The sequence below is a fragment of the Labeo rohita genome, chromosome 13, assembly GCF_022985175.1.
Source record: "Labeo rohita strain BAU-BD-2019 chromosome 13, IGBB_LRoh.1.0, whole genome shotgun sequence".
NCBI classification, from domain to species: Eukaryota; Metazoa; Chordata; class Actinopteri; order Cypriniformes; family Cyprinidae; genus Labeo; species Labeo rohita.
The window spans coordinates 27,279,921-27,302,063 of NC_066881.1; the positions used below are offsets into that span (position 1 = coordinate 27,279,921).

The window sequence follows — 22,143 nt, forward strand, 5'->3', positions numbered from 1 at the left end:
AACTGTATCCTAAATCCAATTTCAATATTTTAATTACATTTAAGCTTATTGTTAAATGGCAATTAGCTGTTTTTCTGAGCTCAGGCCAGAGCACGTCAATGTATGGTTCTGCTTTTTTAGCAGAGATGCATTAAATTCATTAAAAGTGGCAAGAATCCTTAAACAAAATATCTTGGTTTCAACAAAAACATTAAACAGCACAACTGTTATCAACATTAATTATAAGAAGAAATGTTTCATAAGCACAAAATCAGCGTATTAGAAGGATTTCTGAAAGATCATGTGACATTTTGAAGTTTTTGAACAGTTTATTTTTTAAAGAAGTCTCTTCTGCTCACCAAGCCTGCATTTATTTGACCCAGTAATATTTTGAAATATTTTTACTATTTAAAATAACTGTTTTCTGTTTGGATATATTTTAAAATGTAATTTATTTCTGTAATTTCAAAGCTGAATTTTAGCATTGTTACTCCAGTCACATGATCCTTCATAAATCATTCTAATATTCTGATTTGCTGCTCAGAAAGCTTTTATTATTATTATTATGTTGAAAACAGCTCGGTAGATTTTTTTCATGTTTCTTTGATGAATAGAAAGTTCAGAAGGACAGCATTTACCTGAGATAAAAATCTTTTGTAAAATTCTAAATGTCTTTATCATTACTTTTAATCAATTTAAAGCATCCTTGCTAAATAAAAGTATTAATTTCTATAATTTCTCCAGGAAAAAAAAAAAAAACTAAATTATTATATTATACATTATAATGACGAGTTTTTGAATGGTATAGTGTATAATGTTACAAAAGCTTTAAATTTCAGATAAATGCTGATCTTTGGATCTTTCTATTTGTCAAAGAATCCTGTGAAAAAAAAGTACTCAATTGTTTTAAATATTGATGATAATAATAATAATAAATGTTTCTTGAATAGCAAATCGGAATATTAGAATGATTTCTGAAAAATCATGTGACACTGAAGACTGGAGTAATAATGCTGAAAATGTTGCTTTGATCATGGGAATAAATTGCATTTTAAAATATATTAAAATAGAAAGCAGTTATTTCAAACAGTAAAAATATTTCACAATGTTATTGCTTTTTCTGTATTTTGGATCAAAAAAATGCAGGCTTGGTGAGCAGAAGAGAATTCTTTAAAAAAACATGAAAAATCTTACTGTTCAAAAACGTTTGACTGGTATTGTATTAGAAGGCAACTCCATATGAAGGCATTATAAAGATAGGCAGCTCACTAGGTTTTTAAGCAGAGCTCATATATTTTACATGCATTTATTCACCACAGTGAATGAATATACAAAAGAGGGAAAATTCTACAATTCATTCTCTAGACCAACTTTGTCTTGGAGTTACATCAGGCCTCCTGTTGTTTCATCTTTATTCATGGACTTCTGTTTTAGAGCACATGAAACACAGTAGATGAATCTACGGATACATCTAACAAAGCAATCTGCCTTTCACCGCTGACTGAAAGCCGTCACAACGATTGACTGGCTATTAAACCTGCTGCTAGTTAATGGGTAAAAGGAAAGCAATAATACAGATTCAGAATCTACCTCTATGTGGCTGTGACACCTTGAAGAGGCACTTTTGGGTCTATATTTGCAGGCCTCTTGTTGCAGTAAAAGGCTCTTGCCATTTTAAATGCCATAAGCCCTGGATAAATGTTAATCTCTCACATAGAGGCCGTCCAGACAGTTGAGAACGAAAGAGGAAGCTTCTGTTTAATGCTTGTGTGGAGATGTTGAGGTCACTGAAAGAAGATCTAAGAGCGGAGCATGAGAAATCAATAAATCGTCTTTCTAATGATAATTTCAGAAGAGCATGTTCACCTGATCTTCCCCGTAACAAGCTACAAAACTCAACACAAACTTCCTTTTTGCACATGTACCCTGGAATTGCAGTCAGTGCTTTTGCTAATGATCGTTTTCTGCAACAGCATACGTTAACATCAATATTCAATGTTGTCATTTTTCTTTATTAAGGTGATGACAGCACATGGACTGAGACTTTCTGGAACTGTAAGTTTAGATACCATTTAAAATGTGTTGAAATACTGTTGCATCTGAGACCACTAGTAAAAATGCTTCTGTTTTGTATTTTTTTTTCCAATATTTAAATGTAAATTACATTTTATAATTAAAATTATATTTTAGCTTAACTATTATTATACTATTTTTCATATTTTTATTATCAGAAAATTCTATAAAAATAAAAAGTGAAACTTTATTTGTTTAACATCATAACAGTCAATTGTTATTGTTATTACTATTATTATTTTTATTTTTAATTTTTTTTTTAAATCCTAACCTTTTATGTTCAATAAAATTTTGAATCCTAGATTTGCATTTTGAAATGATTTTTAGTCATATTAGCTGTTTAAATAACATACTATACATAAGTAAACTGACACAACCTCAACATTTTGCCATGAATAATCTCTATGCATTATTTTGTTTGTTTTCTCTCTATAATCCATGAGGGGGAAGGAGGTGAGAAAGGCCAGAAAGGAGAGAAAGGAGACCAGGTTAGGAGCCACACATTAGCGTTGTTTGTCATGCATCGACAACAGATTGTAAGATCATTAAAATGTTGAACTTATGCCGAGCGGTTTTCAAAAGTCTGTTTTGGCAGCCTTGTCTCAAAAAAAAGGAAAATATGAAAGCTGTGTTTAATCAATACAATGGGCAGTCAATCAAAACACTCAGTCCGGCTGTCTCTTTAATCTGTCAGATGTTAGTAGAGACACCAATGTTTTAAAAGGAGAGACCTTTAAAAGGAAGCATTTTTAAAGCATGGACACATAAAAAGACATTTTCGACCTTGGTTTCTTGTTTTATTGTAGGTAGGTTTTACTCTTGAAAATATGATTTCATGCATTGCAGTCAGCATTTTCTTTTCTTTCACCAGGGTGAAAAAGGTTCTGAAGGCTCAAAAGGTCTACAGGTAAATAAAGTGCACAAACTTTTGGCATAATGGACATATATTCTATTTTTATTTAAACTGAAATACCCCTCAATGCCCTAATTTCTTTTTCTATAATATAATATAATATAATATTCATTTTTATGGCCATGTTACTTTGGAAATGAAATGGGTTACAGTGCCTTGCGAAAGTATTCATACCCCTTCATTTTCTTCACGTTTTATGTTGCTGCTTTATGTTGTCACATTAATTTTTACTCCATACACCATAATGGTAAAGCAAAAAAAAAAAAAAAAAAATGGTTGCACATTTATGAAAAATAACAAAAGTATTTATACCCTTATCTTGGACCGATGAAATTTAGCTCAGGAGCATTTATATTGCTTGTAGATGTCACTGCACTTCTAGTGAAGTTAACCTGTGGCAAATTCAATTGAATGGGTATGATTTGGAAAGGCACACAATAACAAAAGGTCAAACAGGTAAAAATGCATATCAGAGCAAAAAAAACTGCCCTAACCCTACCAGGACTCTTACTAGAGTTCCTCCTGGCCAAACTGAGCAATTGATGGAGAAGGGCTTTGGTTAGTGGTGACCGAGAACCTGACGGTCACTCTAGCTGAGCTCCATGATCATATGTGGAGATAGGAGAAACCTACAGAAGGACAAACTCAGTGCACCAAAATATAGAGATAGCTTTATTGAAAACCTAATCCAGAGAATTCAGAACCTCAAGACTGGGCAGAAGGTTCACCTTTCAACAGGACAATGACAAGCACACAGCAGAGTGGCTTATAGACTCTGTGACTCTGTGAATGTCCTTGAGTGGCCCAGCCACAGCCTGGGCTTGAACCCAATCAAACGTTTCTGGTGAAACCTGAAAATGTGCACCTGCCCCCATCCAACCTGACAGATCTTGAGAGGAGAAGAATGGCAGATAATTGCCAAATGCTGATGTTAAAAGTTTGTTGAAAAGGTACTTCAGCTAAATGCTGAGTTAAGTGTATGAATACTTATGCAATGTACTTATTTCATGTTTTTTAATATACATTTACGAAGTTGCGATAATTCTGTTTTTGCTTTGTCATTATGGTGTATAGAGTGTAGATTGATGTGGGAAAAGAGTAATTTAAAGCAGTTTATCATAAGGCAGCGACATAAAACGTGAAAAAAAAACAAAGGGGTATGAATACTTTTGCAAGGCACTGTACATGTCTGATGAAATAATACAAATTTATTTTTAAGTGTTCTGGTAAATGCCACCATTTTCTGAGAAAGATCCATTTCTCTTCTTTTTATTTTATTAACGACTTATTGTTCTTTCTTGTTTCCCTTTTTAACTCTTGTAAAGGGCAATGCAGGATTGCCTGGACTGACAGGGCCACCAGGTCTTGAGGTATGAACTTCCTGTGTCTGTAAACCCTCCATGCTGACATCTTATGATTTGACCAAGATAGAAAGAACATTAAAGTCTTTCTATTTTGGTGTGATGGAATTATTGTGGACCTTGTCAACATGGTTGACCAGTAGGATAGCAGCTCTGCCTCTGTTGTGTTGTCTCTGATTTACTGTCCAGTGGCAAAAGTTTTCTTACGGGTAGCTTATTGCAATCGGTTTTTACTGGGTTAAATGGATTGTGGTATGTTTCCAAGGTCACAAAAAGCCTCTGATTGCAGCCTTCATTTTAGTTAAGGGCATGGAAGGACCTCTTAGAATAGCAGGCTGTTAAAATGCTCCACAGCTGGTATAAAATCAGAGTACCTGAAGCAAGAGCTTTCAAAGCATGTTTTCATCTGCTCCCTCACAGAGTTAGGCACAAACTGATTTTACATTTTCCATGCAATTTGGCTAATGACGTAGTTTCTAACCTGAAATAAGGTCATGTTGCTCATATGAAGTGGTCTCAAAATGTGTTATTGTTCTTACAGGGAAAGCAGGGTCCACCTGGTCCCATTGGCCTCCGTGGTCTTCCAGGAGACCTGGTAAGCAGGAAACATTTATGTTTTTCAACTCATCCCATGCTGCTTGGGTTAAATTTGTAACTTTTTTTGGCAGGCGAACAATAAAGACAGACATTAGGACTTGTATGGCTTATTATAACATGAATGATGTCTCTTACTAAAATAGAAAACCCATAAAAGACTTAGATTATTAAAAAAATCCACATCGTTTTAAACATATTTTGGACTGTGGGGGCACCATTATTTCAATGACGTGAAATTCTTGCACTCTGTGAGCTACTGGCACTACCTGTTCCTATTTTTACCGCATTTCAACTCTGAAGATAAAATACTGATACGATGCCACATTGTGCAGCTTTTTGTTGTAATTTTCAGTCGAAGGGCAACATGAGAAGCAAAGTCTTCACTGCTTTTCCTAGTGATAAGAAGAGGAGAAGAGAATGGGAAGATGCCTGTGGATGAATAAACTTCCTAAAGACCTGCGTCTTTGTTCTCTCCAATTTAGCTCTGATGCTTTTGAGGCTTTTAGTATACCACAGCTACTAAAAGAGCTTACAAAGGCAGAGACAAGAAATGCTTGATGCCATCCTGGCAGGATGTAAACATGCCAATGCTTGTCATGACGCTGCAGCCACTGAAGGACTTTCCCAGCACGGATGTCACTCGATATCTGGAGCATTTACACTCCGTGTGAAGATAAATCAATGCTATGGCATTTGGTTTAAGTTTACACTTTTATCCATGGCCACATGTAAGCTCATTCGGTAGCTGTGATCATCGTATCAGTATGTCATTTTCTGAGCTGTGTTGTGGTAAAAATAGCAAGATGTAGCACTAGTAGCTCACAGAGTGCAACCATTTGATGTCACCAAAAATAATGGCGCCCCCATAGTCCAAAATATGTAAAAACCATGTGGATTTTTTTAGATTACGTAAATCTTTCATGTGTTTCCTTCTACGTATTTCATCTTGAGATATCATTTATGTTATATTAAGCCATACAAGTCTTATACCTGGGATTCCCTGTAGGAGTCTACGATATCATGGTTTCCTTTAAAGAGAGTTCACCCAAAAATGAAAATTTACTCACCCTCATGCCATCCAAGATGTAGATATTCCTTCATCGGAACAGATGTAGATGTAGAGTTCATTTCTATGGGATAATTTTTGTGCCAATAAGAATGAACGTAACTTTATTAAACTGAAGGTAACTTTCCAAGAAACGATCAAAAATATGCCACTGCAAAAGAAGAAAAACACAATGAAAATGAAAAAATGAACTCAGTCGCACGAATTTAACATGCTCTTCAAATATGCTTCATTCTTTGTTAATGATTTTCAAAGAATCGTTTTCGCGAATCATGGATTCTGAATGCGTTGCCACAACTTTCGCTTACGCTTCTCAAATTTTCGTTTGCTGTTTTGGCACAAACCTCTCGTGGGGGCGGGCTTAACAGTGATCTACTCTGATTGGCTAATGAGCTTTTGATGGACAGTTGCTCTCTGACCTGGAAGCACGGACGGTGACGTCAGTGGCGCACATATTGGAAAGTTGTTGCGGTGTGCAATACGTCGTGCTTTGTTTATATTAAGTATTAATGTTATTAGTATTTCACCTATGGTCGTCTCTTAGTTTCTAAAGATGAGCTCCCAGGAAAGACACGGAGCAGCATCATCTTCCACCTCAGCTTGTCCCTCAGGGCAGCTTGAAGTAGGTTCGTGTTGCTAAAGTAACGTTAATCAATAACATCGATAAAAGTTTTATTCATGTACAGTGTGCAACAGTTCTGATAGTTTCTATAAACAAAGCACGACGTATTGCGCCACTGACGTCACCGTCCGTGCTTCCAGTTCAGAGAGCAACTGTCCATCAAAAGCTCATTAGCCAATCAGAGTAGATCGCTGTTAAGCCCGCCCCCACGAGAGGTTTGTGCCAAAACAGCAAACGAAAATTTGCGAAGCGTAAGCGAAAGTTGTGGCAACGCATTCAGAATCCATGATTCGCGAAAACGATTCTTTGAAAATCATTAACAAAGAATGAAGCATATTTGAAGAGCATGTTAAATTCGTGCGACTGAGTTCATTTTTTCATTTTCATTGTGTTTTTCTTCTTTTGCAGTGGCATATTTTTGATTGTTTATTGGAAAGTTACGTTCAGTTTTATAAAGTTACGTTCATTCTTATTGGCACAAAAATAATCCCATACATTTCTTTCTTGTTTTTTCACTAAAACTGAGAAATTTAGCATTACATCACTTGCTCACCAGCGGATCCTCTGCATTGAATGGGTGCCGTCAGAATGAGAGTCCAAAAGCTTTTTGCCAAAATGTGAGTCTATAATCCATAATAATGCTTCCGCCTGTGAAAAAAATCCATCTTCTGTTGTCTCATCAAAATCCACCAACATATTTGTTTAGAATTGTTTTGGACTGTTTGCAACTGGTGCTTGATCTGTAGATTTTTCTCTACTGATTCAGATGAGATAGGGTTTTATTTTTTTCACTGGAGAGAGCAATAGGATGGATAGAGGATTTACATTTAGCCGGAAGCACTGGTTTGATGGATTTATTACAAACACACAGCTTTTTGCCTTACAAGACACTAATTGATCTACTAAGAATAATATGAATTATTGTGATGTTTTCATTAGTTATTTAAACTGTCATTCTGACGGCACCCATTCACTACAGAGGATCCGTTGATGAGCATGTGATGTATAATGGTAAATTTCTCCAGATCTGTCTGATGAAGAAACAAACTCATCTACATCTTGCATGGCCTGAGGGTAAGAAAATTTTCAGCAAAATTTTGTTTTTAAATGAACTATTCCTTTATGAATAAAGATTTCGAAAATGAGTTTTTGCAGTAATGCCATATGTGACCCTGGACCGCAAAACCAGTCATAAGTAGCACGGGTTTATTTGAAGCAATAGCCAAAAATACATTGTATGGGTCAAAATGATTGATTTTTCTTTTGTGCCAAAAATCATTAGGATATTAAGTAAGAATCATGTTCCCTGAAGATATTTTGTATAAATTATATTTTTAATTTTTTTTTAGTAATATGCAATGCTAAGAACGTGAATTTGGAATTTTCTCAATATTTAGATTTTTTTTTTTGCACCCTCAGTTTCCAGATTTTCAAATAGGTGTATCACACCAAACACATAAATGGAAAGCTTATTTGTTCAGCTTTCAGATGATGTATAAATCAGATGATGTGTAAAATTGACCCTTATGACTGGTTTTGTGGTCCAGGGTCACATATAAGTACAATTTTGGGTTCCTTACTTTGAAGAACATTTTGATATTCTAAAGTGTTTCCATAGTTTTTCTCATGGGCAAACGCCACATGAAAATGTGAAAATCTAGTTTTATTTTAATCACGCACTCCACATCCTTTTAGTTTTCCCCACTCGCTCACTCACAAACAGAAAAAGACAATGCACGTATAAATAACAGGGGCGAGAAAAACGAGGATGCAGAGCTGTAAATTGTTGCACAGACAATCAGTAATCAATCGGTAATCAGAAAATTAATTTGCAGGGACGGGTACATCTGAGTTCTCTACGTGTGGGAGGAAACAGCATCAGCATCACAATCTGTTCTCGGCACCTGCTTCTGCTAACGAGCATCTGCCTTTATTCCAAAAAGATGGGAGCACAGGGATGGGGGGATGTTAGGGATCAAATCAAAAAACGAAAAAGCGGGAGCAGCTAATGCTGATAGGCATGTGTGTATCTCTCCTGATTTTTTTCCAGGGCTCTCCCGGTCAGCCAGGAATGCCTGGAAAAGATGGAATGAAAGGAGAAAAGGTACGCAAGAGCACTCTGAGACTGGGGCTGTATGTTTCTAATGTGATGTTTCCTTGTTTCAGGTCATGTTCAGAAGAATTTCTTCACTGAGCTGTTTTGCTTGTACATTTTAGACAGTTTGCACAGATAAAAAGCTGTATGCTGAAATAGTTTCAGAGATAAGATCGATAGTATGGTCACTTGAGGTATCTCAGAGAATTACTACCTTGTGTTTGTTATTTATTGGGGTCCTTTGGAAGTCTAAATGCGACATGTCTGTAGAGATACTGGAAAGTATAATGAAAAAATCTAGGCTAAAGCACAACAAACTTTCTTTGTTCTGAAGACTAGGCCTACAGCAAAACTGATTTCTTAGATGATTTTAAGAATTAAGAATGGCCGTACCATTTGCAAATTTATTTCTAAAACTCTCCCCTTCATTGAGTGACAATCTGAGGACTTAATATTAATAATAATTTAAATAATTAACATGGGTGATTATGCAAAATAGCTTTTTTCAATAGAAAAATCCAATAAAACTAATGTGCATCAGTCTTATTTTATGCTGTTGTAGTATTTAAAAAAAACATTTTAAATTGACTTTTATTTTTATATTTTCATATAAATAATATTTTATATTTTATTTTATTTCATATACATTTCATAACATGTTATATTTTTTTATTTTAGTTCTAGCATTTTTGTGCTTTTGTCATTTTTACTAGTTTTTTTTATATGTATTTATTTATTTAATACTTCAACTTACACTTAATTATTTCAGGTATCTAAAAAAAAACTTTCTTCCATACATTTTTTCATCTAATGTTTTAATTGCCCAGCACAAAACAGCATTTTTTTTTTTTTTTTTTTTTTTTTTTAATATATACTGTATATATTCAAATATTACTTGTTGTTGGTCTTATTTTTTACTAGACTAAGATACTGCATCATGGTTGAAAAAGGCATCAAGTACATTTCATTTTCCTCCAATAATAATTCAGATTTCAAATGTTTCATTTATGCTTTTTGTTTAGATCACTAAATTAAAGTTATCGTGAGAATGTCCCCTGGCAAAAATGCATTCAAAATATTCACAGATCGCTCAATCACTACAGCGTCTGTAATAAAGTGAGCATGTTCAGCACAGCGGATGTTCAGACTCCTTTTTTAGTCTCTCGTCTCACCTCTGAAGCTGCGTGAGGCAGTTTCTAGGTTGGTGGCATTTGCCCCAGATGTCTGTGATATTTACGTCCAGCTCTTGTTTTGTACGTGTGTGTGTGTGTGTGTGTGTGTGAAGGCAGGCATGTGTGTGCATTTGTGCGGTGCTCCTCAACCTGTCAAATGACAAACCTGAGGTGACAGCGACTCTAAATGCCAGCTGTCGGTGTGTGTTTGCAGGGTGATGCAGGCGGAGCGCCTGGGCCGATAGGCCCCCCGGGCCTCAAGGGTGAACCTGGTGAGCCGTGCTCAGTCGGACCTTGCAATGGGGTAGGTACACAACACCATTCCTGTCTTTCTCTTTCACTTCACCTGCATGTTTCCCGCTCAATATCTTCTCTTTCAGCACCCCTTTTAGACACAAACAGAATATCACTCAACACTTATCCAACAACCGCTGCTTTGATGACAGCTCTGATTTAAGAGGCACACTGACAATGATGTTATGCACCTGTAAATCTGCGACGCGTTGCCGCACACGCATTCTTCCTCTGCCAGCAGCCGGGGTTATTGATGACAGCTCCTTGTTTTCAGCTTTGACAATGAAATACTGTTCATGCTAATTCACTGCTTTGGTAAAACTGTCTTTAAAACGCCTTTGCTGAGCCGTCCTCATGGTGCACCTGTCAGCTGTCCAAGCCATGGGAGAGAAAAATCACTTATGAGATCTGTAAAATAGCTCAGTTGTTTCTCTTAGAAACCAGTGAGAATATATGGAGGAAAATCAAGATTTTTTTCTTCAGTCTCCTGCTTTGTTTTCTAGTAATAAAAACTACTGATCTCAAGGTCTAACTAGAGTTTCAGAACACAATTTAAAGCTGGCATGAAACAGAAGTTGTAATAGTTTTTTTATTCCCGTTACGTAAAATGTATTGTTATAGTATAAATAATATTTAAAGGGATAGTACACCCAAAAATAAAAATTGTCCCATGATTGACTCGTCCTCAAGCCATTCTAGGTGTATATGACCTTCTTCTTTCAGAAGAATACAATCAGAGTTATATAAAAAATGTCCTGACTCTTCCAAGCTTCATAATGGCAGTGAATGGGTGTTGAGATTATGAGGCCCAAAAAAACTGCATCCATCTATCATAAAAAGTACTCCAAATGGCTCTGGGGGTAATAAAGACCTTCTGAAGCAAATCAATGCATCTGTGTAAGAATATCTATATTTAAAACTTTATAAACTGTAATCTCTGTCTAATACATGCCTTCACGAGAGAGTGTCGTTGCAGCGGATGACGTAGGTGTAGCGTAAGCTCCAGTGAGAAGTGATGAATGTGAAAGCGCAGAGGAGAGAGCAAAACAAAACACCGGTCACGAATTAGATTCCACAAAATCGGTGCCTTTTGCATTCCCTAAGAAATAATCAAACATAGATGTATAAAATATAGATCATTTTATTGGTGGCCCCTGATTTAATGTCAGCCCCTGTTACCCTCATCAAAAAACCCTTGCAAAATAATGTATGTTCAAGTGACATTACTAATAGGTTACATCATCTCTCAACCAGGATTCCAACACTTAAAACATAAGCATGTTTTTCACACTCCTCTATAATGTTCTATTTTTGCTGATTCATGAGGCTTGATTGCAATGTCAATCCTGTTACCATTTTTAAAATGTAAATTTAAACAGCTATTATAACATCTTAGTATAATCAATATCTACAAGTAAAATCATTTCAAAGTGTACAATATGTGCTTTTGTGAACTTAACTGTTAGCTAGCAATTAGCTAATTTGTTTGAAATCGAACCTGTTACTTTTTAGAGTAACAGGTGTTGACGTGGGTAACAGGGATGATTGGATTTGACCCCGTTTTTAAAGATTGTCTGTGTAAAATTCAAACATTTTAAAGGTCACCCTCGATATATTATTGAGCTAATGCCTATATCTTTCAATGGCATATGAGTTCTAATTAAACTATAGTATCTATTAATGCTTGTGTCGGTAACAGGGTTGACAAAAATACCAAAAAATAGTCATAAAATAATAAATTACATAGCCTGAGATGGCACAATTTCTTTTCATTTTAAGGTGTCTTCATTTCATGAATATTTATAAAAGCATTGATTAAACTTATTTTATTTTTCCATTTTGAAAAAGTGGAAAAGGCACTGATATTGTGAAATGATCCAAGTACAAAATGTAAACAAAAATGTTGGAGGATTTCGATGCAAGTCAAAAGGACACTTGTTTTCCTTTCCTGTAAACAAAACTTCTTTCTCGGGAAACTAGCATATTCTCACTAGCATATTTTTTATTAACCCCTCTGAGTTGCGTGGAGTACTTTTTATGGTGGATGGATGCACTTTATTGGACTTCAAAATCTCAACACCCATTCACTGCCATTATAAATCTTGGAAGATCCAGGACATTTTTTAATATAACTCTAATTGTATTTGTCTTAGAAGAAAGTCATATACACTTGGCTTGAGGGTGAGTAAATCATGGGATAATTTAAATTTTTGGGTGAACTATCCCTTTAAAGTCTGCATGAAACAGAATTGTTTCTTTCGTTGTTTCTTCCCTATTGAGATGCTTTGTCAGCGCTGTTGTGTGCTATAGTGTTTTATTTCATGGTGACTTTAAGCATCTTTCATACTAGTTAGGTGCCAGCTGAACTCTGACCTAAGAAATGATGTTTGTTTGCGAGGGAAGAAGATAAACTGCATATTAACTGTAAAGGTGGCGAGTCATCCAGCATGAAGCATATAGACAGATGGGTGGTGGGCAGACAGAGCACTTGTTCATCAGTTGAATGATGGTTTGCAGGACTGAAATCAATATAGCATGAAGTATTCAGCCTTCATCTCTTCTGTTTTAGTGGAAGAGTCAGAAGAGGGAAATTTACAAGTGAACAAATGAAATCAAAACTTTTATAAACACTTTTAGTCTCATTATAATAATTTAATTTACTTTTTTAAACATTGTATACTTTAGTATCCTGTATTTCGACTTGGATGCAAAAAGTCTGTTTATCTACCTGCTGTGACGGCTTCTGCAATGCGAAAACTACTTGCTAATCTAATTCTTGCTGACCACAAAAATCAATTTTCCATCAGTGGCGTATAGCAAATAGTGCTTACTGTAACTCTTTCACACTGCCAGCATCACTTGCAAATCACACCCAGAAAAACAATTAAAAATTTGCTGTGAATCGCACCAATCTCAAGAGCACACAATATTTAGCGATGTTGAAGAAGCTGCTTGAAATTGTATCTTGTCGAGCTACACGCTACTAATTTTAAGTGATTAAGAAAAAGTAGATTATTTATTTATTTTGGTAGCATCGCCACTTCAGTATTTTCAGGGATGTCACAGTTTTCAATATAATGAACCGTTCGGTACGACATCCACGGTTCTATATGCACTTGTGAATTGCGGTTTTTCGGTTTGGCATTTAAATAGCTTACTTGTTTTGTTTCTCTCGAAATTTGCTGTATGTGTGCCCGCGATTTGACATGCTGAAATGAGGAAACGCTTCCCTGCTTATATTTAAAAAAAGCAATCTTCCATTCTAATGACATGCAATGATAAGCCGTTCTAAACCTAAACAAGAGTTATAAAAACAAGTTAAATAAAAAACATTACAACTTGTTTTTAATTCACAACATAAGTTAAGTGTTCGAAATAACTTCCTTATGTGATCTGATGTGGGTTCTTATCACAGAATGAGGCAGACAATCAATGGACCTTTCTCACAGCACAGCGGAAGTCGTCATAGTTGGGTAAAATCCGAGAGCAGTGAATGGGAGAGTTCCATATATATATTTTTTGCATTCCTATTTGCTCAAATAGCAAAAGAAAAACTACACGATAGTCTTTTCACGACTTTCAATCAAAGAAAAAAAATTGAGCTAGACCCTCGCATAGCGTTAACTAGTTTTTTTTTTTTTTTTAACTTGATGAAAAGGTGATGTAATACAAAGTATAGTGTTATAAATGTACATGCATATTTTTAAAAATCAAAATATTAAAAAATTTAAAGGATTTATGATGATGATGACCGTTGAAACGCGTCATCACAGGCTTGTGAAAAGGGTCCATTCATACTCATATTCTGTGTATGTCGATTAGCAATGACTTATGAAAATACACGAGATGGCTTGAAGAACACAGATAAACCATGTATTATTGCAGCCGAGTGTTTATTTACATTACATTTTATCATTCAAAACGTTTAACGTTATATCTTGTTTTTATTCAGTTACAGCAATAGCGATGTCTTTTACCATATTAGAGAAGCTGGAACGGAACGTAATCAGTGATATTACTTTGATGCAGGGCGCCCTCTGGGTCATTAATGAAACCCGTTCTATTTTGCGTAAAAACTAAAAAATAATACCTCTCTCAAAAGAAAAAATAAGCAGACATATACTAAACCACGCCTTTTCCAGTGTACAGCGGTATATGGCAGTATTTCAGAGGTATATGGCAAGATATCAGAACCCGAACCGAGGTTAAAAACGTATGTATTGAACCGTGGACTAACTGTATCTTTGCATCCCTAGTCAGACTGTTCTTTTCAAAATTTCTCAGTTCTTGACTTATCTGGCTGAAATTGAGTCTTACATAAGTTCTAAGAACACAGTATTCATTTTTTGTGTTTTATCTCTTGTTTTGCACTAGGAGGACGTCGTGTCTGGTTTACGGGGGTTGCGGGGCCCTAAGGTAGGTCACTCTGAGAGATTCTTTTTAAAGTATTCAATTTTGCGCTTGTGAAGTTTATAGGTAAAGGAACATCCCCAGAGTTCATATCAGCCATATTTCCCTGTGCTGTGCTTTGTCTTTTAGTCCACAGTTTTTTATGGTGTGATAAGAAATGTCAGCATTGTAAATAATTAAAGGAGCCTTTCGGGTTCAAGTTCCGTAAATTCCGTCATGTCGGTTACCACAGAAAATCATTTTGACTTATTCCCAAAGTTTACAACAAAGCAAAATTTGTGGGATACAGTTTTCAAACCGAGTCAAAATTGTCTTAGGTAATAGAGCTTAACTTGTATTAAACGCCGAACATTTATTTAAGCCTGTTACATGCTGTCATAAATGATCTGCTTGTGCAAAAAAAAAAAAAAAAAAAAAAAAAAAAAAATGCTTCACTACTGTGTAAGCATCTGTTTGCATGGGTTTGATTTTAAATATATTACTACATACTGACAGAAGATGTTCATGATGTTGCTATGGTAACAAATTTATTTTAAACGCAATATTTATTCAGCCAAGCCTTAGTGTATTAACTAGACTGTGTTGTGCAGACTGTGACTGAGCTGAATGAACTTTTTTGCTTTCTACCAGGGTGAGCGAGGTGTACCTGGAGTACCTGGAGATGCTGGAGAGAAAGGAGAACCTGGTATTGGAATCACTGGACCCCCTGTAAGTACCTGTTCAACAATTTTAACTTAACAAACACTCTGCATTTAAGGGGATAGTTCACACAAAACAGAAAATTCTGTCATTTACTCACTCTCATGTTGTTCCGAACTTTCTTTTGTGGAACACAAAAGCTGAAATTTCAGTGTTCCACGCAAAAATATGGTAAAGCTTCAAAAGAGTGTACAAGTCAAATGAACAACTGTTGTGGTAGTTTATTGTCAGAATTGGAGCTTGACAATAGCTTCATTCTGTTCCTCTGAGTCATACAGGTTTGCAATGACAATGACTTTTCACACAGAAATAAACAGTCTGCATTATAATTCCCACATATTTCCCACAGAGAAACAAGGTTCACACTATATAAAAGCTTTCCAAGTTGCTTTAGATTTTAGCGTTTTATGTTTTTCGCATATCAGACTGAAAACAATAAGATGTATGGAAGGCTGTTTCTGCCACGGAATAAACAGTAAAAAAAAATTGTGACTTTTTTCTTGCAGTTTTGACTTTTTTGCTCATAATTGTGAGTTTATATTTCACAATTCCTACTTTATATTTCACAATTGTCAGTCAAGTCAGAATTGTGAGATATAAACTCACAATTCTGAAAACATATCAGTCCTTTTTAACTCACAAATGCGAGTTTATATCTTGCAAATTTATATATCATGGTTCTATAAACTTCAGAATTGTGAAATAAAAAGTTGCAGTTTTTTTTTTTTATTCAGTGGCAGAAATGGGTTTCCATAAAGGTGCCTGAAGTTATTCAAGTTATACACAGAAAATGTATTTATTTGTTCATTTATTTATTTTCTGTAGGGTCTGATGGGACCTAAAGGGGAACCAGGAATTCAGGTAAAGGATAAATTAACATCCAAAAATCAAGAGTTACATATAGACCAAGCATGTAAATGAAATATCATTGTATGATAGTATACTTACACATTGATATAACATATTTTTAAAGATGTTAAACAAGTTAACACAGAGATTGAATCTAAAATGTGTTGAAGCAAGTGAATTCACTTAATGGTTTTATTTTTTACAGGGTCCTCGTGGACCTCAAGGACCAGTTGGAACGGCAGGAATTATGGTGAGAAATGCATTTTTTTTAGTCCAAATTTGTCAAAAGGTGAACATATCAAATATATTAATATGAATTTGTATTAATGTATGAATTATTTTCTAGAAAGAATTTATATCATTTTATATTATATATATCTTCAGTATTATTATATTCATACATGTGTTCGTGTCTTGTTCTGAAAAGGGACCTCCAGGCCCACAAGGCAGACCAGGACCCCCAGGACCCCCTGGAGAACCGGTTCGTAATTTTTTTTTTTCACTAACATTTACGAAAGCCAATTTCTGCCACTGAATAAAAAAAATTTAATAAAATTTTTAAAAAGTCATTGTGACTTTTTATCTCACAATTCGGACTTTTTTCTTGCAGTTGTGAGTTTACATCTTGCAATTCTGACTTTTTTCTTAGAGTTGGGAGATACAAACTCACAAATCTGACATTTTCTCAAAATTGCATGAAGTGAATTTGCAGTTGCTAGTTATAAAGTCAGAATTGTGCAATATAAACTTGCAACTGCAAGAAAAAACTCAGATTAGTGAGACCTTTGAATTGCAAGATATAAACTTTTTTACAAAGTTTATGTTTCACAATTCTGACTTTTTAACTCGCAATTGCAAGTTTATATCCCACAAATTATAGATATTGCCTTTTTCTGGAAATTTCCTGGAAACATAAAGTTAATATCCAACTATACACAATATGTGTAGCTGTTCTGATTATTTTTGCTCTGCTAATGAAAATAATTGGATTACGATATTGCACTCCATGGGGAATAAAATAAATATTTGTGTTTGTATTACACCTCATTTTCAGATGTTGTTCTCTAAATGGTTCTTTTTCAGACAGCACTACCTATTGTTGGAGACATGGGGACATTACTGAAGGTACTATTCCATCCAGCTCTCTGTCCTCCTGTGCACTTCTTGGATGCTAACATTAATAGTATGAATTATTATGAACAGAACTAAAAAAATAAATAAAAGATGCTGAATTTATAGCTAGGTCTCTTGCACCCAAAAAGTTTCCTTTGAGATGCATATCAGCAAAGACTTTTGCAGACTTTGAAACCTGACATCTCAAACCGAAGGTGTTTAAAAAATCTATTTAAAACTCTGTTCCCTTCAGACAGATTGTGTGTGGATCTTAAGACAGATCTTACCCCATGTAACCTAGAGGAAGCATTTTTTTCGTCTATTAAATCGGAAGATTTCAGAAACGTTGCCTTTCCTATTATACACAATATTTTAGCAACAAAAAAAAAAACAAATGACAGAATATAGCCAGAGGGCGTATAAAGCCCAATTTTATCTGAAATTGCTCTAAAGAACTTTTTAAGGCTGTTGTAAATGATTTAATTGTCTGCTCTATTGCTTTCAAACTCTTTGTATTCGTATATATTCAGCACTTAGAAAAAGAAACATTCTTTTAACTTTCACTCTTTGCTTTCTCTTTAATTCCTCCTTATTAGTACGTTCTGTGCTGTCTTCCTCCTCCACTGCTCTTTATGTTTCTGTTTGGGCATCATGCACTCATCTCTATGCGACTGAAGAAACTTCTGACAAGATAAATGCCCATTTGCTCCAGTACTGACGCAGTGAGATTCTTAGGACTGAACTGTCAACCACAACAACACGCAGAGCTACTTACAGTAACTTATGTACTGTAATTTATCTCTAGTTTGGATTTGATGTGACTAGACGCACAAAGAAAACAGAATGCATCACTTAAATATCAAAAGAAAAAACATGTTTGTGACTGATTTCTGCATTTATTTCTATAAATAAATGGTTATAAAAATTGTCAGTACAGCATGTCAAACATTCAATTCTGTGGCTCTTTTTAGAGAAAAACTGTAGATTTTAGTTTCTATTTTTGTATAGAAACCTTTTCCAGTTATGCAGTATGAATTATCATTCACTGTTTCTGAACTAGAGCAGCTCTGACATTCTAACATCTAAAAAAATTGTAATTGTTGGATGAAATATTTCTTTACATAAATTAATGTTATTTAGTGAAGCTTACAGTTTTATGTTGAAATGTAAAAATGTCAAAGCACTCAGGTCAGGCGTTCTGCCTGTTGAAGCTCTTTTTGAATTTGTGTACGAATTCTCCCTTTTCTCCTCTAATGTTAAACCTCCACTGCTATATCTGTCACATGCAATTTGCTAATTGTCAGTCTTACACAAAGAACGCAAATATAAATGTGGTTCCTGAATCGCCCTGCACTTATTGAGCAGGTCGGACTAATGCACTAGTAAATTGCTACCTTCAGAGACATGCTGTACGAAAAGTGCATCCAATGTGAAATGTCAACGCAATCCTTGCGACCCATTACGGTAAACCACTGATTACGCTTCACGGGTATACAGTTTCACTCTTAAAGAGCAGAAGAGAAAAAGGTTGCTTACTTAGCCCCCGAGTTTCAAAACCGCTTTTGAAAGCACCTTCGCTTCTGCTTTTCCTGTTTCTCTCTCTATATCAGCGGGCAAATGTATTGAGGTGAATGCATCAGGTTGCCAAGGTTAAAATCTGGGAAAAAAGGCTTTAGGAAAAAAATTGTGCTTCCCTAATGCATGCCTTTTATCAAGTTTTCTGCCTGTGAGTTGTTTGTATCTCTGGGTTTGACCTTTAGGGGTTTTTAGCAGTGTGCAAAGGTAGATTGCCACGCCATATGTGTCTCTGCAAACTGGTAAAAGCATAAATCCAGATGGGCAAACATAAATCTTACACAGGTGCAATAAAGGTCAGTATACAGAAGCAGATAAATCTGTGTAGAGCTCATGAACACAAATAAGGACGTTAGAGTCTGTTTAGTGTTTTTCCACAGTAGAACTGAGGTAAACGATGCCATGTTTTACTACAGTTGTCCATTAGGAGAAATGAGATGGAGGTAAAATTATTCCTTCTTAATAATATTTTGGAATATCTGCTATAAAATTATAAGGAAGCATTTATAACATACACTGTCGTTCAAAACTTTGGGATCAGTAAGTGTGTTTTAAAGTCTTTTTTTGCTCTTCAAGCTGTATATGTTTGATCAAAAATACAGAAAAAACTGTAATATTGTGAAATATTATTGCAATTTAAAACAGTGGTTTTCTATTTTAATATACTTTTAAATATAATTTATTCCTGTGATGCAAAGCTGAATTTTCATCAGGCATTACTCCAGTCTTCAGTGTTACATGATCCTTTTGAAATCATTCTAATATGCTGATTTATTATCAATAATTTTTTTTGGAACCCGTGATGCTTTTTTCAGGATTTTTTGATGAATAAAATGTTAAAAAGAACAGCATTTATTTAAAATAGAAATCTTTTGTAACAATATACATTACCGTTCAAAGTTTCAGGTCAGTACATTTTTTCTTTCTTTCTTTGTTTAAAAGAAATTAATACTTTTATTCAGCAAGGATGTGTTAAATTGATAAAAAAAGTGATAGTCAAGACTTATATTGTTAGAAAAGATTTCTATTTTGAATAAATTCTGTTCCTTTGAACTTTTCTTCATCAAATAATCCTGAAAAAAGCAACACAGGTTCCAAAAAATATTAAGCAGCACGACTGTTTCCAGCATTGATAATAAATCAGCATATTAAAATGATTTCTGAAGGCTTGTGTGATACTGAAGACTGGAGTAATGGCTGATGAAAATTTAGCTTGCATCACAGAATTATATTTTAAAAATATATTAAAATAGAAAACTGTTATTTTAAATTGCAATAATATTTCATAATACATTTAATAATATTACAATTTTCTCTTTATTTTTGTTCAAATAAATGAAACTTTGATGAACATGAGAGACGTCTTAAAAAATATTCCAAATGTTTGAGTTGCAGTGTAATTATAGAAATATCACTTATCAAAATGACAGTTGAATCATCTGTGGTGATTCTAAATTAAAATTGATTTTAAATTAAAATCTAAAGATGAATGAGTAAAATTATTTAAACATGCACAATACCATTTTAGATCTTTAATTTGTTGCATATTAATATTCAGCTAAATAGTTTATATATATTGTATATTAATATTTTGTTTTAATATTACTGTTAGTTAAGCAACTGACAGAATTTTAGCATCTGATACAATTTAGTCCACAAAAAATATTTCTGTGCTATCAATCTTGCTTACTTTTAATAATTGTTTTAGACCAATCATTAACTGTTTTTTTTATACATTGGCAAAACACTAAGATGTTTGATGTGTGTTTAATGTAAAACTCATTTTACCTGCCAAATTTTAGTTTGATATGCTTAATTTTTTCATCTGCATCATTTAATCACATGCAGCTGTATATGAAGGGTCCTTTCTGAATATGTGGACCTTAAAAAAAGCTTAATTTTGAGATTTGCTGCACCCTGAGCTTATCTGAACAGAAGGAGAAAGAGATTAAAAGAGAGAAAGTCGGTTATCTTCACCTTATATTGTGTGTTTGTGATTTTTGGCAGAACGCCTGCAGTGTGTGTCAGTCCAGAGTACCAGGATTGCCAGGGCAGAAAGGTGAAAAAGGTTCCCTTGGAGCTCCAGGTATCCCAGGAATGGATGGAGAAAAGGTAAAAATGGCTGTGAACACATTTAATCTCTTTACTAATTAATATTCTGTTGCTCCACCTGAGATTCGCTGGCACTGATTGCTGTCATCTTTTCTGGCTGATGCAATAAATGATTTGTTTATAAATGGCACCGTTGTAGACACAAATACACCAGACGTTTCTGCAGTCCAGTTATTTGACATGTATGCTTATATAACAGAGTTTTGCTATACAAGAGCTTTAAAAACTATTAAAAAATGTATGTGAGCACTGTATTAGATAACAACAAAAACTGCAAAATAATCAGCATTTGCAAACAATGATGCTTGACATTTTCTCAGAATTAATTGTACTTTTCTGGGCTGCAATTACAAGAACATGAAATGTTTTACTTGCAAAACTATATGACCTTGCCTTCTCGTTCATTCATTTCATTAATTTCACTTTGTTTGAACTTTATTTAATGTGATGACATTCATACATTAAAAGATATTTCACCAAAAAATGAAAGTCACCTTATGATTTACTCACCCTCAAGATACTCACCCTCCTAGGTGTATAAGACTTTCTTCTTTCAGATGAAAACAATCTGAGTTACATAAAAAAAAAAAAAAAATGTTCTTCCTCTTCCAAGCTTTATAATTGCAGTGAATGGCTATTGAGATTTTGAACCCAAATAAAGTGCATCCATCCATCATAAAAACTACTCCACACATCTCCAGGGAGTAAATAAAGGCCTTCTGAAGGAAATCAGTGCATTTGTGTAAGAAAAATATCTATATTTAAAACTTTATAAACCATAATCTCTATCTTCTGCTAACTGTACATGCATACACGAGAGAGTTGCGTTCCAGCGGTGTGGAGTACTTTTTATGATGGATGGATGGATGCACTTTATTGGACTTCAAAATCTCAGCACCCATTCACTGCCATTATAAAGCCTCGAAGACCCATGACATTTTTTTATAACATTGTATTCATCGGAAAAAGGAAAGTCATTATATACCTACGATGGCTTACGAGTGAGTAAATCACGAGGTAATTTTCATTTATGAGTTAACTATTTCTTTAACTGTGTCCTAAGTGTTCAAATACTTTCCTGGGCCACTGTACTGTACATTCTGTGGATTTGGCTCCTTATGTTATATGTTGGCTTCGACAGGGGGATCAGGGTCTTCGCGGCCCAGCTGGTAATCCCGGAAAAGAGGGTCCGAAGGTAAGCCGCCCTAAATCA

At 34.7% G+C, this 22,143-nt stretch overlaps 1 protein-coding gene across 3 annotated transcripts in view; it reads left to right on the forward strand.

Annotated features, from left to right (window-relative positions):
* LOC127175021 (collagen alpha-1(XIX) chain) overlaps positions 1-22,143 on the forward strand; it is a 184,852-nt gene that overhangs the window by 120,293 nt on the left and 42,416 nt on the right. For 2 of the 3 annotated variants that reach the window (XM_051125821.1, XM_051125823.1), the window contains 15 exons: positions 1,999-2,033; positions 2,492-2,540; positions 2,924-2,959; positions 4,291-4,335; positions 4,868-4,921; positions 8,662-8,715; positions 10,093-10,182; positions 14,547-14,588; positions 15,213-15,290; positions 16,107-16,142; positions 16,336-16,380; positions 16,558-16,611; positions 17,214-17,255; positions 20,826-20,930; positions 22,072-22,125. In XM_051125821.1, coding sequence (XP_050981778.1) covers positions 1,999-2,033; positions 2,492-2,540; positions 2,924-2,959; positions 4,291-4,335; positions 4,868-4,921; positions 8,662-8,715; positions 10,093-10,182; positions 14,547-14,588; positions 15,213-15,290; positions 16,107-16,142; positions 16,336-16,380; positions 16,558-16,611; positions 17,214-17,255; positions 20,826-20,930; positions 22,072-22,125 — 819 coding nt within the window. Of the gene's footprint in view, positions 1-1,998; positions 2,035-2,491; positions 2,541-2,923; positions 2,960-4,290; positions 4,336-4,867; positions 4,922-8,661; positions 8,716-10,092; positions 10,183-14,546; positions 14,589-15,212; positions 15,291-16,106; positions 16,143-16,335; positions 16,381-16,557; positions 16,612-17,213; positions 17,256-20,825; positions 20,931-22,071; positions 22,126-22,143 lie in introns of all 3 variants that reach the window. The other variant, XM_051125822.1, reaches the window with a different exon arrangement.